This window comes from Vigna unguiculata, chromosome 6 (assembly GCF_004118075.2).
Source record: "Vigna unguiculata cultivar IT97K-499-35 chromosome 6, ASM411807v1, whole genome shotgun sequence".
Classification (NCBI taxonomy): Eukaryota; Viridiplantae; Streptophyta; class Magnoliopsida; order Fabales; family Fabaceae; genus Vigna; species Vigna unguiculata.
Window position 1 is genome coordinate 29,865,440 of NC_040284.1, and position 14,130 is coordinate 29,879,569.

The 14,130-nt window shown below is 30.8% G+C and overlaps 2 protein-coding genes across 2 annotated transcripts; one reads left to right on the forward strand and one right to left on the reverse strand.

Annotated features, from left to right (window-relative positions):
* Positions 1-224: 224 nt before the first annotated feature.
* Positions 225-3,838, reverse strand: LOC114187346 (pyruvate dehydrogenase E1 component subunit beta-3, chloroplastic-like). The gene is made up of 4 exons (XM_028075579.1): positions 3,527-3,838; positions 3,310-3,419; positions 3,161-3,195; positions 225-1,556 (listed from the first exon to the last, which is right to left on the reverse strand). Exons 1-4 carry the CDS (start codon positions 3,600-3,602, stop codon positions 584-586), a joined length of 1,194 nt encoding a protein of 397 aa, XP_027931380.1. The 5' UTR covers positions 3,603-3,838; the 3' UTR covers positions 225-583.
* A 2,781-nt stretch (positions 3,839-6,619) lies between these two features.
* On the forward strand, positions 6,620-11,015 carry LOC114187347. Its single transcript, XM_028075580.1, has 5 exons — positions 6,620-7,003; positions 7,422-7,533; positions 7,996-8,088; positions 9,312-9,512; positions 10,602-11,015. The coding sequence occupies exons 1-5, from the start codon at positions 6,687-6,689 to the stop codon at positions 10,830-10,832; spliced, it is 954 nt and encodes a 317-aa protein (XP_027931381.1). The 5' UTR covers positions 6,620-6,686; the 3' UTR covers positions 10,833-11,015.
* Positions 11,016-14,130: the final 3,115 nt, after the last annotated feature.

Below are 14,130 nucleotides of genomic sequence, written 5' to 3' on the forward strand. Positions count from 1 at the left end.
AGAAAAATGAATCATAATGTGATTAATCATTCGTACGGCTTGATTAACTTGGCCTACGATGAAAAATAACAGAGTGCTGCAATCACATGTTTTCTATATCATTTATAAAACCGATTCATTCATAAAAGTGGTTTCAAAATGATAGTTGTACTGACTACTAACAACAATTTATACAAAGAATAGAGAGACGTGCGTGATAAGATAGGCAATTTGATGAACGTCAATAGTGAGATAAAAATGTCAAAAGTATGGTGTATGAATAATATCACTCTTACAAAATAGGCCTACAAATAAGAATTTGTGGTCGGTTCAACACATACTACAAATACGAAAGTTCTTGGCCTAACAAGATAGTAACCACTATAATGATGCAGATGAACTAATTGAAACTACCTCAGATTCGGTGAGAATTGTAACTGTTTTATGGAAAAAAATACAAAAGTTTATCCAAAATTAAATAAAAAGGTTTAGGTCATGGGGGGACTTGGAAGAGAAATACAAAAGGAAATGGGAAACTTGTAAAGCAGGTTCTAGCTATAGCTTTACCAAAACCATGTCCTTATTGGGACTGATTTTTCATCAATTACTGGCAGAGCTGCTCGACTGCTGCGACAATCTGAGCAGGTTGAACCACAGTCCATTCCTCCAATGTCCCTGCATATGGCGTTGGCACATCCTGAGAGGATAAACATATAATAGGAGCATCCAAATAATCATTGAAATTTTCAGTAATAGCAGCTGTCAGACTAGCACCAATTCCACCTGTGCGCATACACTCTTCAACAATTAACACGCGATGAGTTTTCTTCACTGAATTTCCAATTGTGTAAAGGTCAAATGGTTTCAAAGATCTTATGTCAATTACTTCAGGGTCGTACCCTTTGTTCACCAATGTCTTGGCAGCTTGCATGACATGATACCTCATTCTGGAATAGGTTAAAATTGTGACATGTTCCCCAGGCCTAACCATCTCAGCTTCTTCAAGTGATAATACATACTCCTCATCAGGAATTCTCTCCTTGAGGTTATAAAGCAACACATGCTCAAAAAGTATCACAGGGTTCTCGCTTCTGATAGCAGCTTTCATCAAGCCCTTGGCATTATAAGGAGTTGAGCAGGCAACCATTTGGATTCCAGGGATTGATTGAAAGTATGACTCAAGTCGCTGTGAGTGCTCAGCCCCTAGTTGCCGCCCAACTCCACCGGGTCCACGGATAACAATTGGTATTTTAAATTGGCCTCCAGACGTGTAATGGAGCATGCCACAGTTGTTGGAGATCTGGTTGAATGCCAGAAGTAGAAAACCCATGTTCATGCCCTCAACAATTGGCCTCAGACCAGTCATGGCAGCTCCAATGCCCATGCCTGTGAAGGCATTCTCAGCAATAGGGGTGTCCAGAACCCTGAGGTCCCCAAACTTAGGAGCTAGGCCCTTGGTCACTTTGTAAGATCCACCATAATGACCGACATCCTCACCCATGACACATACACGAGGATCCCTCTCCATCTCTTCTTCCAAACCTTCTCGTAGGGCCTCAAAGAGGAGAAGTTCATGCCTGAGAGTCAAGTGCATATCTGGTCAATTTCATCATCATTTGGCACCATCTCATCCTATTTCTACAACTAACTCAGGCAATAAGAGCATACAACATATGCCAAAGCATGCTTTTAGAAAGTTCAACCAATCCTTTATTAACCAGGATTCAAGATTAAGTGTCACGTAAATGTTACTAGCCAACCAACCTTTATCATGGTTCCGAACTTACACTTTGGTTTTACTTACGACTGCATTTCATCAGACTTAAAAAAAGGTCAGAGAAATGCACAAGAGATTATTTTTGCATTAAACTCAAACACCCAGAACAATGAAGTAGCTATGAACACCCTTTTAAGTGATTCAAAAGTCAACTACTAAAACAAACAAAGTTACCATAAAATCAAGGACTCCAGGGGTTGCTTAGAAGTTGTGATACAGTATAGATGAATGTTAAAACACTGGCATTCTCAATGTAAAATGCACACCTATAACCCATTTCATGTACAAAGTAAAGACATCTATTTAAAAAACATGACACTAACAAAAAACAGCCAACATAAAATTATTATCTGTTCCTAAAGAACAGCCAACATAAAATTATTATCTGTTCCTAAAGAACAGCCGCATAAAATTATTATCTATTCCTAAGAGATGATTAGTAAACATGTAACAGCGCTCTGCCTTTTTACTGGTGGCTAAATAAACACAATCATTTTGAAAGTGACAACTAAGTCAACTTATTTGAGAAATTCACGTGGGTCTTATGCAAAATGAATTAGCCTGACCTAATTATGATAGCATTAGCACCAGGGAAATGCTATAGCTAAGGCAAAACCAATGATGTCCATTTCCTAAAGCTCCCCGTCTTGGTCATTTAGGCAATGAACAAGTTTAGCTTTTGGCTAGGCAAGGGTCTTTTTGAGTTTGCACAATGAAAGGATTAAGTTGTCCATTCTGAGAAGGCTTTAGATTCCTTTATTCTGAACGTCAGAAAAAAATGTACAAATCTTAGAAGGCCACCCAGTAAAATAGCAGCCAGTAATAACAAGAGTAATCTGATTCTGGTATGTTAGTTTATAAAAGGAGAATTTCCACTCTTGGATTCTAAACCAGAAGGCCACTCAGTAGAATAGTAACCTTCATTAATAACAAGGGTAATCTGGTTCATAAAAGGGGAATTTCTGCTCTTGGTGTCTCCCTGTTTCGAGCTAAATAAAAATAAAGAGCCTCTGGATGGAAACAAAAAGAAGCCGCGAGAAGTACCTCTCGCCTCAAAGGCTACTAGGAAGACGTGGCACTTTAGGAACCTAACAGCTTTCAATATTGTCAGATACTGATTCTCAAAGCAGCTTAAGTTGTGAGGTGGAGGTCAAGCACAGCACAAGTGTACATAACCAAAACAATCAAAATTACTTGCAAAAGTAAATGCAGGAAGATAACCAGAACAGAGAAACTGAGCTAAATTAAATAAAGAGGTAAATTTACCAGCCAAAAAGGATAAACATAACTTAGTTTCATCACTTGACACACTGTAAATGGTGTTGTAAGACACTACTACATTAAAACATTAAATAAAAAAGGGCGTGTAAGAGTGACAGAAAGTGATAGCAGAAAGAAACTTACCCGGCTTTCGATGATGTAGAACTATCTGCCTTAGTCTGAAAACAACCCAGAAGCCGATCAGCAGCATTATAACAAACACTATGCACGCTACATCTCAATAATCCTAAATTAAACTAATAATAATGATGGGATTGTCAAAAACAACTCACCGCGACTGCATTAGTAAGCAGCTTCGGAGTCCGAGACTTGTGAGCTCCTCTTGAGAGGAGATGGTTCATCCCCGCATCAGATCTGACAACGAAGATTTGTCCTTTCCTCGCTGAATCATCAAAAAACACCAAAAATAACACATTTCAGTCAGGAAAAGCAAAATACTTACAAAAAGAAAAGAGGGAGGAGATTGGAAAATTGAGAGTTGGAAGAAACCTGCGATGGGTGATGGGAGGTGGAGTTTGTTGGTGGCGGGAAATGCGGTGAGCGGAGGGTTGAAAAGGGTGGCCATGGAAACACGGAATGAATGAATGGAAGAGCGAAGAGATCGAAGTAGGAAGAAAGTGAGGAAGGGACAGGAGCGTTAGAGTGAATCGAAAAATATAAATAAGAGGAAGAAAGAGTGGGAGGAAGAAAGAGACGGAAGGGGCGGAGAAACCGAGAAAAAAAGGTTTGGTTTGTGTGTTGGTGTCTATGTTTTTACGTTGCTAAGGTAGCCTTCACCGATGCAACTCTTTTTCGTCTATTTACTTCTCCTACCAACATCTATCTAATGTAAAACAATCACTAACATCTTCATTTTATACTTCATTCTAATTATGCTAAATTTTATTTTATTTTATAATTGGATCATGATGCAGAGATTTTTTAAAAGTTACTTTTACTATTTTCACTCACTTTTAAAGATGCATTTTTTAGTATTACCAAAATGATTTATTAAAGAAGAAAATTGGAATAGAAGTACTATTTTTTAAAAACAAATAAAAGCTATAGAATTAAGACTGAAAATTACAAGTAATATTTGTGATTATATTTGAAATAAAATTTATTTATTTTTGTAATATAGAGGAAGAAACCATTAACGTGAGACAGAAAACAACTGAATTTTGAATACTTCCTTCCATTGTTCGAAAATGCGACAAAGGAAGCTTGCATTTTGTAGTTTGATAACTACAATGTTCAGTCTATGTTTAACATCTTGTTACTTTTTTTCACTTCAACAGTATATTTTTTTGTAAGTATCTTGTTACGTATACTACATTTAGTTATCTAATGCCATTATACGAAAAATTAGTAACTGTGACATAAATTTTAGCATTAAAATAAAAAGGAAGAATTCAATTAACGAAAATTTTAATGACTCAATTAACCATTGCTTATGTCATAATATAGAATGATGTGGTGGTGGCGAGTTTTCAGGAAATACGTTGAGGTGTCAAATTTAAAAAAAAAATAAAATAAAATTACTAAATATAGAGAAAGAGAGAGAGAGAGAAATCGGAGACAAAGGCACTCTACATCTAACCAAACCCCATCACCGAAGTGATGAGTTGAATTTAATGACCGAATTTTTAGAAGCTTATTTTAGCAGCCTCTTTGACCAGTTTTTATTTATTTATTTGGAGATTAATATACAGACTTAAATTAACATAAGAGAATTTGATTTAATTAATTAATTTACATAATATTATATATTTTTGTTTTGAAAAATTATTTGTTTTTGTTGATATAATACAAAACATGTGATAAGAAAATCGTGCCTTGATAACATAAAAAAAGTGCATATTTCAATTTAAAATATCATGTTTCCAAAAAAATACAGACCATATATTTCCTAGTTACCATTTAATATAAAATTCCTATGAAGATTGGTGACGTTTGTCATGGTTTTTATTCTCATATTTGGCTTCTTCTATCATTCCATCCGCTGTTTATTAGAATAAGGTAACATGGCTACTTAAATTTAATTTTCCTACCAACGATTTTGTGAATATATATATATATATATATATATATAAAACTTACGATTCAACAATCAATAAAAACGGTAATTGAAAAAATGAATATAGCAATCAAAATTTTAAAAAGTTATCGTAGCTTGTATAATTTCGAATCAAATATGTAAATTTTCATGCGAGGAAGAACTTAATCTGATTTAGTAAAAGATAATTTAACGATTTGATGAAATCCGTTATATTATTTGTTTCGACGAGGGAGAAGAGTGGTTTATTTATTTAAAATATATAAAATTCTTCGTGCTAAAATGTTTGTTAACTTTAGAAAAAAAATTGAAAGTTGAATATTATATAAAGATAAATACTTACAAATTTATGTCTCGTTAGTATTAGAGTTGAAAGTTTGTTTTGGTATCTTCCTATTAAGTGATGGTATAAATAAAGGATACTAATGAAACCCCATAAATATTCTTTCGAAAAATTTATCAAAATATGACAATCTTGCAATAGTTATTTTTAATTATATGCTTGTATGTGAGGAAAAACTACTTGCATTATTATTTTGAGTTCAAAATATATTTTTGTTACAATATTCAAATCAATAATATAAATTTTATTTATATAGATAAAATATTTTATGACTATTTTGCGTTCAAAATATATTTTTGTTATGATGTTTAAATCAATAATGTAAATTTTATTTGTGTAGATAAAATATTTTACGAGAGTTTGAACTCGATAAAAACAAAAGTTAAATATAATAAAATAAAATAAACTAACTAATTTTTTTTTCTTTTGTAAAATTGGTTAGTATTATACATGTATGAATTTTAATTACTATTATAAAAAATGTGTGGATGATGAGTGGTTGATTTTGAAAAAAATAAACAATTTAATATAGTTGAGAGTTGATGTTAAATTTTGATATACGAGATATTTGAATTATTACGTGATTCTTGAATTATATGAATCGATTAATTTTATATTAACTAAAAATTCTAATTGGCTGAAACCATTTTAACGATAAAAGATGGACATTTTAGTTATCTAATAATTTATTTTTATTTTTAATAATTTATTATTTATTTATTAAACAATAAACTATTTTAAATTATTATAAGTATTAAATTTTATATTAATATTACTTGAAATTTGATTTATTTAAAAGTTTATATTATAAAAACCTTAAAATAAAAAAATTAAATTTAGATGCAACCGTACATGTTACAAAAAAGGATTATTTTGGTATAAATATTTTGCATGTCCTATTTATCTTTGTAATTATCATTGTTATTGCTCCCTCACAATTTTATTTACACTTATTAAATCATTCACATTCTAAAACACCCAGTACCATCCGCTATTTAAGATATAACATAACTATTATTGTTATTTTTCTTTTTTATTACATAGAGAGACATTATTATTTTTCTTCTTTCTAAAAATAGAGAGACAGTTTTTATTTATATTCTACATTTATTTAAACAATTAACCAATTGTATGGATTTCAATATTCTTATAAATTTCAAATACACCTTTTTATCTGTGCTACTTAATGTGTAAGGGTTTATGTTTCCCTGACAGAAGAAACTTGATTGGCAAGAGACTTTACAATCAAAGAAAAATTGAAAAAAATAATAATGGAAATATTTTATCTTCTTTGCTCTATCGTGTACAATTTCCTCACCTCTCTTCTGCTGTCCCTTATCCTTCCCTTTAACGCGCTACTGCGGCGGCGGGAATCCGCACGCGCCGCTTCTTCCTTATCCAGAGATGAAGTCGAATCCGTATCTCTCTACGAAGGCACAGTGTGGCACCAACGTCGTCACCCCGTAAACCATTCATTCCAATATCGGGTTCGCTACGCATTCATTGACCTCGACTGTGCACGTCACGCGCCTCACGACCATCTTTCTCCTGAAGAAGCTCGCCAAATTACAGATACCAATGGACCAATGTAATTCATCTTTTTTTTTTTCTAATATTTTTCCCATTCGGTTTTGCTAGAGCCATGCAAAATTTCACCTTGACGTTTCAATTTGTTTTCAGTGACTAATAGCTTATGGCTATAAATTATGACTTTTTTGTTTGGATAAGCTTGCATCGAAAAAAAGAAGAAGAGAAGGATTGAGCTTTCAGAGTTTTTTTTTTCCTTTGTTAAAATCAACTTTATCTCTATAAGCTTTTGGAGAAGTTAGACCGGAGAGTTTATAAAGTAGTTGCAATTTTAACTTTAAAAATCTCAATTTATTTTATTTTCTTGTTTTTGTTCTCGAATAATGAGAAATTTATGTTTAAGGAAACTAAGATGTTTTATGTTTCTACGTTGTGAAGTGTTAATTTGATATTGCTTAATGTCGAACCCAATTCTGCAGTTTTCTCCTGACAATCCCCCCTAGTGTGGGTTATGAGCAGAATCCTTTGAGTGTGTATTATTGTTATGCTGTTGAAGGCTCTACTAAACGGTTGAAGAAGTGCATTGCCGAGGTGTGTGACAAAGTTGTTCTCTCTTTTTCTTTTCTTTTTTAGTTTCTGTGACTTTCTAATTTATGCTTCGTTCCCCACTCAAGTCATCAGCGGGTAATATTTCTCAGTATCAACTCCACTCAACTCGCTCAAATAAGACACAGTTAGGCTTATAATTGATGTGTTCTTTTTGTTGGCATGATTGACAGCATTTTAGCAGCTTCATTTCTTATCAGGTTACTCTTTATTAAATAAAAAATAGATTTGTTTTTGTTCTTCGATGGAAGTGGGGAAGGATAAGTATTTCGAAATTCAAATGAAAAATTTTCATTACTTTTCCAATTCTATAAAGTAATGTCCTCAAGTAGATATTTAGAATCTGCTGAAACGTTGTGCAAGGGTCTAGTTCTCTTACTATCAGTAGGATGCTTGGGACCATATTTTGCTGTGTTCACAATACTGCAATTTTTTTTTGGGTTTCAGGTTACAAATACACCATGGGGTGAAAGAGTATCTTTTGTTTTCGACCCGCACTCTGATCTAGTGGCCAAGGCTTTGCATGTCAGTCCTTTTATGGTATGTAAGTTCCTTTTGCTTTTGAGAATTAAGGAGTTACGACATTATGTTTATGGTTCACTTAACTATTATTTGTAATATTGTTGTATTTTATCCAGATTGAAAAAACAAAAGTTGCCACCTCAGTTCCTCTCTACCCTTGTATTTTTTTTTTCTTTCTCTTGTGGTTGTTGAGAATTGGTTTATTTACACTGTTCTGCACCTTTTGTTTGGTGTTCATCTTCCCGAACTGGATATTGAGTCTACTTGCACTTAGCTAATGATATAAATAACAAGAGATAAAATTTTCTCCGTGTTTATAGAAGTGGTAAGGAAAAAACTATACTTTTGGAGACATCACATGGAATATTATACTCTGAGACAAATGTTTGATTAGTTGGCAAGCTTACCTTTTGCTTTTGGATTCTGTGTTTTCTCTTATTCGTGCGCCCAAAGTAGCTTCAAATGATGTTGCCTGTGGGAGGTTCCAGAAAAGGATCAAGTTATATTATATCACAGTCTGCTGTATACTACTGTCGTTTACATGGTTCGGTTGCCATACATCAGATTTGCTATGGAGTTAAATTGTATTGAAAGTTGTTAAGAATAAAAAATTACAGTTATTGGCAAGAACCTATGGATATGGTTTTGCAAATGCTATGATGTGGTCTACAATTATGATAATTCACTGACTGATATATTTAAATTAGGATGTTTTAAAATCTAACAAATATTTGATGATATCATTTTTATAGCTTAGAATATTTTTAGAGTATCTTAAAAGATCTACAATAAATTATTCTTTTTATACATATCTTATGATTTGTTTTCCTTATTTAATTAGGGTCTATGTAATTATAGGCACATTGTATCATGTAAATAGGAAAATTATCTCCTATATTTAGTGGATTATGTCTATATAGAACAGAGGACACGGTTTGAGCGCCCCTTCTATCTGTATTTTGTCTCTTTCAAGAGGATGCAAATAAAATACTGTCATGCTCAGAATATAGAGAGTAAATATACCACTGTTCACTATGTTAGGGAAATAAAACTGGAACTAAATGATGGTAATGAAGACTCGGGACTAATACTTTTCCTATGTATACTACAATGTTTTCTAGATATCATGGTTTACGTAAAATACTTGTCTACATGGTTAAATTTAATTTTTAATATAATCACAATAAGTTTATATAATTTGTCCTCATTTTATTGATAATCAACTCCCTGTGCTATGGTAGGATATGCTAGGAAGTTGGAATATCAAAGCAAGTGATCCTGGAGAGAATCTTACTATATCAATTTCAGTTCATCATCCTCAGCATGGAAACTATTTTACTGCCACTCTGAAAGCCAAAAAGCTGAGCTCATCCCCAGAGTTAGATCATGAAGTTTTCTTTTGGTTGATGCCTCATAAAGTTGCAGTTTGGATATATTGGCATGTAAGTTTCTTTTTCATACTTTCCTCTTGCTGTGTTCTTAGATGACAAGTATATAGAGCAAATGCTGTCAGACTGCGATATGATTTTTTTGCAAGCAATTTAAGAGTTTCGAACTTGAAATTACTAAAATTTGAAGTGTGATTGGAACTGAAATTTGCTGAGAGCAGCACCTTATAATCAGAGGTAGCCTTCTGTACTGAAATAATCGGGGACAATAGTGACTAAACTGTTGATCATGTGATCATAGGGAATAGAATTATAGTACCATGTCAAGCATGAACTTTCCCACAAGCTTGAGTTAGTACTTGAAGGTTTGTGAATGTATTTTTATATCTAATAGTTTTATATCTCTTATCTGAATTATCTTGTATACTCCTTTGGATTTGAATAATGATTGCTTTGGCATAATAAATATGGTTATCCAGTAATAGTTTTTAACTTAAATTTGGTTGTGTGCACAGCTTTTGGCAACAAAACTTGGAGAAATGCTAATGATATATTCTTGGACATTCTCTAACAGGATGAACTTATGTGGGTCTCATTTAGTGTGTCCATGTTTTTATTTGGGACCAGCACAAAATTGACTCAATAATTACAAGTTTATTGGAAAGAAGATGCAAAACATATGTTTTTAACATTCCTCTCTTATACCATGGTTAGGAAACAAATATATCATAAAAACAACCCATTATCGTATGGAATGGTTTGACCCTTACATCAAATTGCCTTTCAGCCTAGTAAATAAAATTATGCACATGTAATCCCACTTCTACCTTTGGTTTTAGCAAAACAATCTAAGTGTAACTTGTAAAATCATCAAGCATAGTAAAAAAATATTTGTGGGATAATAGCATGCGAGTATTGGCAACAAATCATAATCAAATTTTCATTTGAATTGAGAAGTGCATCCTATCTGTGTGCTAAAAAACGATAGTGTTGTGGGATATAACTAAATCTTTTGCTTTCTTTACATCAGCATGTCACCTTTTGAACACTATCAATCTGTTTAACAATTGTTTTATGTTTTCAATTGACCTATGCTTGTACCGTGTTCAGTATGTTCATCCTGCTGAATCTTGTTTTTCACAGGCTTTAAAACTGTGGTGGAAAAATGTGCGTTTTGTCCAACACCCCAGATATAACATTCCCACATACAAGGAGGAAGCGTTGACAAGGGATAGAACACTGCAGTGTTGTGGATTTAGTGATGATAATAGGCATCTGCAACATAGAGAAAGTGACCAAAATTGTTGCTTAGATGAAGTAAGTTCCAAAAACCGGTGGTTTAGATGGAGAGATGCTAAGTGGCCATGGTCATAGAAAATAGTAACCATTTGTTTTTATATTTCCTTGAAATATGTCATCATTACCCTGATTTCTTAAAGGATTACTCATTAGTTGATAACATTGTTTGATCTTCATGACAATGATTATCAGTATTTAAGGGTTTGAAATAACCTTTATCTCCCTTCTACTTTCAACTATTGTTTCCATTCCCATTCATTATCTCCACAACCTTCAATTTCTTTCCACCATGTGTTTGACTTTGCCTTGTTATAACTTCGAAATGTTGAAAAATGAAGTGTAATAAAACTATCATTTCGTTGTTTTGATATGTTATGATGAAATATAATAATTTTTAAACTTCATTATTTGAAAAATTAAAGCTCAATTTTTTTGGAAAACAAGGATTTTGAAAATAAATTACGCAGAGAAATTATTTGTGGAAATTAATAACTTAACTGTAATTGTATATAAGTGCATAGACATACATGTGTATGTGAATAAATGAGAAAATGAAATAAACATGAAGAAAGTCTTCATTTTCTCTGAAATGGTTATGATAGGAGAAGATATTAGTGTTTTACATTATTGGATGTCATAATTGTTGGTTAGGGGACAAAGCAATAGTGATTGAGTGCTGCTTGATACCAACAACTCACAGATTACTATCATAGATTTTGCATCTTTAGCTAACTAAAAAGCAGCTTGATATTGACAATTATTGAGTGATTGCATAGAGTTTATTTACATAAAGAGGAAAAGAAGAGTTTCGATTAAATTCCAAACTAGATATTTAATTTCTCATTTTACCTTTTAAAATATAAAACTAATATAACAAGATGTTTTAAATGTGTTTGTTGGTAAGGAGAAAAGTTACTAAAAGACGAGATATCATTGGGAGATGCTTTCACAATTATTTATCATTATTTAAAAGTTCATGATTATATATTGAAAATAGTAAAGTGTGATCTATGTGTTTGAGCATCACTCAAAGAGTGGGAATATAACTTATTCTAGAAATATAACCCGATAGAAACTAAAATTATTGGTTTTAAAAATATTAAATAATTAATTTTATAAGATTAATTAATCAGCAAATCCTGAATTATTTGACACTTTTTTAATTACTTTCTTAACATTTTTTTTTAATTTGGTCTTAATTTGTAGCTATTTTTTTACTGAGACTTTTTTTTTGTCTAACTTAGTTAAGGAAAGCTGATTGCAGTAAACCTACTTAAAAAAACACTACTATTACTTCCCGCACCATATCCTAACCCTATTACTTGGAATTTGTTTTTTACAACCACCCCACTTTTATTAGAAAAATAATTTTCCAAAGACTTTTGATGGAGTGCACCAAGAAATTTGATAGAGTGCAGGGAAGTCCTTGCCAAAAACCACTGAGCTTAAGAATCCATTTAAAAAAAATGTTTAGAACTTAATTAATTTTTTAATAAGTTAAAATATCTGCTAAATAAATATCAAATGTCCCTCAGATTTTAACATTATTTTTTTTAAGTTTCTTTAGACAACTTCTAAACATTGTATTGTGTTTCGGATACCGGGGATTAACTAATAAGCTTCATAAATATTTAGTATTTAAGTTTATTAGCATGTCTTTTTTGTTTATTATTTGATGTGTTTATCTCACTGGAAATTGTTAAGTGTGCGTTCTTTTTAGTTAAGAATATTTTTCTTTAATTTTTAGTCATTGTGTAGGAAAATGAAAGATTAAAGAAGACTTCAAAGTTGTTATTTAGGATTATCTTGAACAGCAATAATATATATTACAATACACTTTATATTTTTTATTTTTTTAATTGTTTTGTTCGTCATAAAATTTATTTTCATCTCGAATATATTTTTTATCTTATGATAACCTTTATGCAATTATGTTCAAATGATATATGCCAATTAAATATTTTTTATGTCTCACATTTGAATATTTTTATACTTTTTTAATATTTTTATTTATTGTATAATTTTTCTTTCACATAAAAATGTTTAACACTCTCAGTTTAAGTGCTCAATAGCATAAACTTTTCATTTTATCTTCTTTATTATATTATTATTATTATTAATTTTTTGTTTCATTTGAAGAACTCTTCTTTTTGTTAAAAAAAATTCATTATTTTTCAATCATTGACTATGTTGATATTTGAAAAGGTTTCTTAGACCCCTAAGGTATTTTTCATCTTATCATACCCTTAATTATGCATTTGTTTGTTTCTGAATACACATTTGATAATTTTTTAATATTTTTATTTGTTGTTTATTTTTATAATGTAGAATACTATTTTGATATATTTTATATAATTATTTCTTATTTTCTAATTCATTATCATACTATAATTTTGTCACAATAATTATATAAATAAATTTCATTTACTATAATATAAAATTTAATGTAATTGCCATAAAATTTTTTATCACTATCCAACATATATTGAAGTTCAAAAGATACAAGATGTATATTAAAATTTGTAATTATTAATTTAATCTTTGTTATTTGCGTAATTTTGATCAAATGATGTATTATAAATCTTATTAGTATATAAAAAAATTCATTAAAATTTAAAAAATTGAAGTAAATAGAAATTTAAAATATATTTTAATTTGAATATTTATTTTCCTTTCATATTTTTTTAAAAATATTTAAAATTTTATCAAATAGGTTTCATTAATGTTTGAAAATTTAATAAATGTTTTAGTTGTTATGAAAATTTTATTTTGTATTATAATTTCATATGTATACAATTATAATTTCTTTCTAAATATTTGATATAGAAAAAACAACCGTCCTATATAGTTTTTTATTATTTTATAAAAAATATTAATTAGTATTGAAATAATAAGAAAGCGGGTAGAGGTATTAATATGAGTATATACTTGTTATCCGGTGGAATAAGGATGAGACAAAAGTTTGATATCTATGAATTTTTTTCAATAAAATGAGTATGGGATAGTGAAACTCGTCCCCGTCCCGTTGTGATCCCTAAACTCGTAACCGGTTAAAAAAATAAAATATCTAAAGTGGAATTTGTGAAATTAATTCGGTTGAAGAAATTAATTCAACTATTTTATAAAAATAATCTTGAATAGCAGTTTTTCTTTGTGGCCTGGAGATCTTGATCTCTCAAACTTTTTTTACACATGTAAACTAGTATATTGGTAAAAAAAAAAAATAATTTTAATATACTTTGTATGTTTCAGCTTCTCACATTTATATAAATTTATGACAAAAAATTGACACCGGGAGATATTTTTATTAAGATACATTGATGCCTATGTTTAATGCATGCATCCCGTAATTGATAAGCAATAACACGAGCGG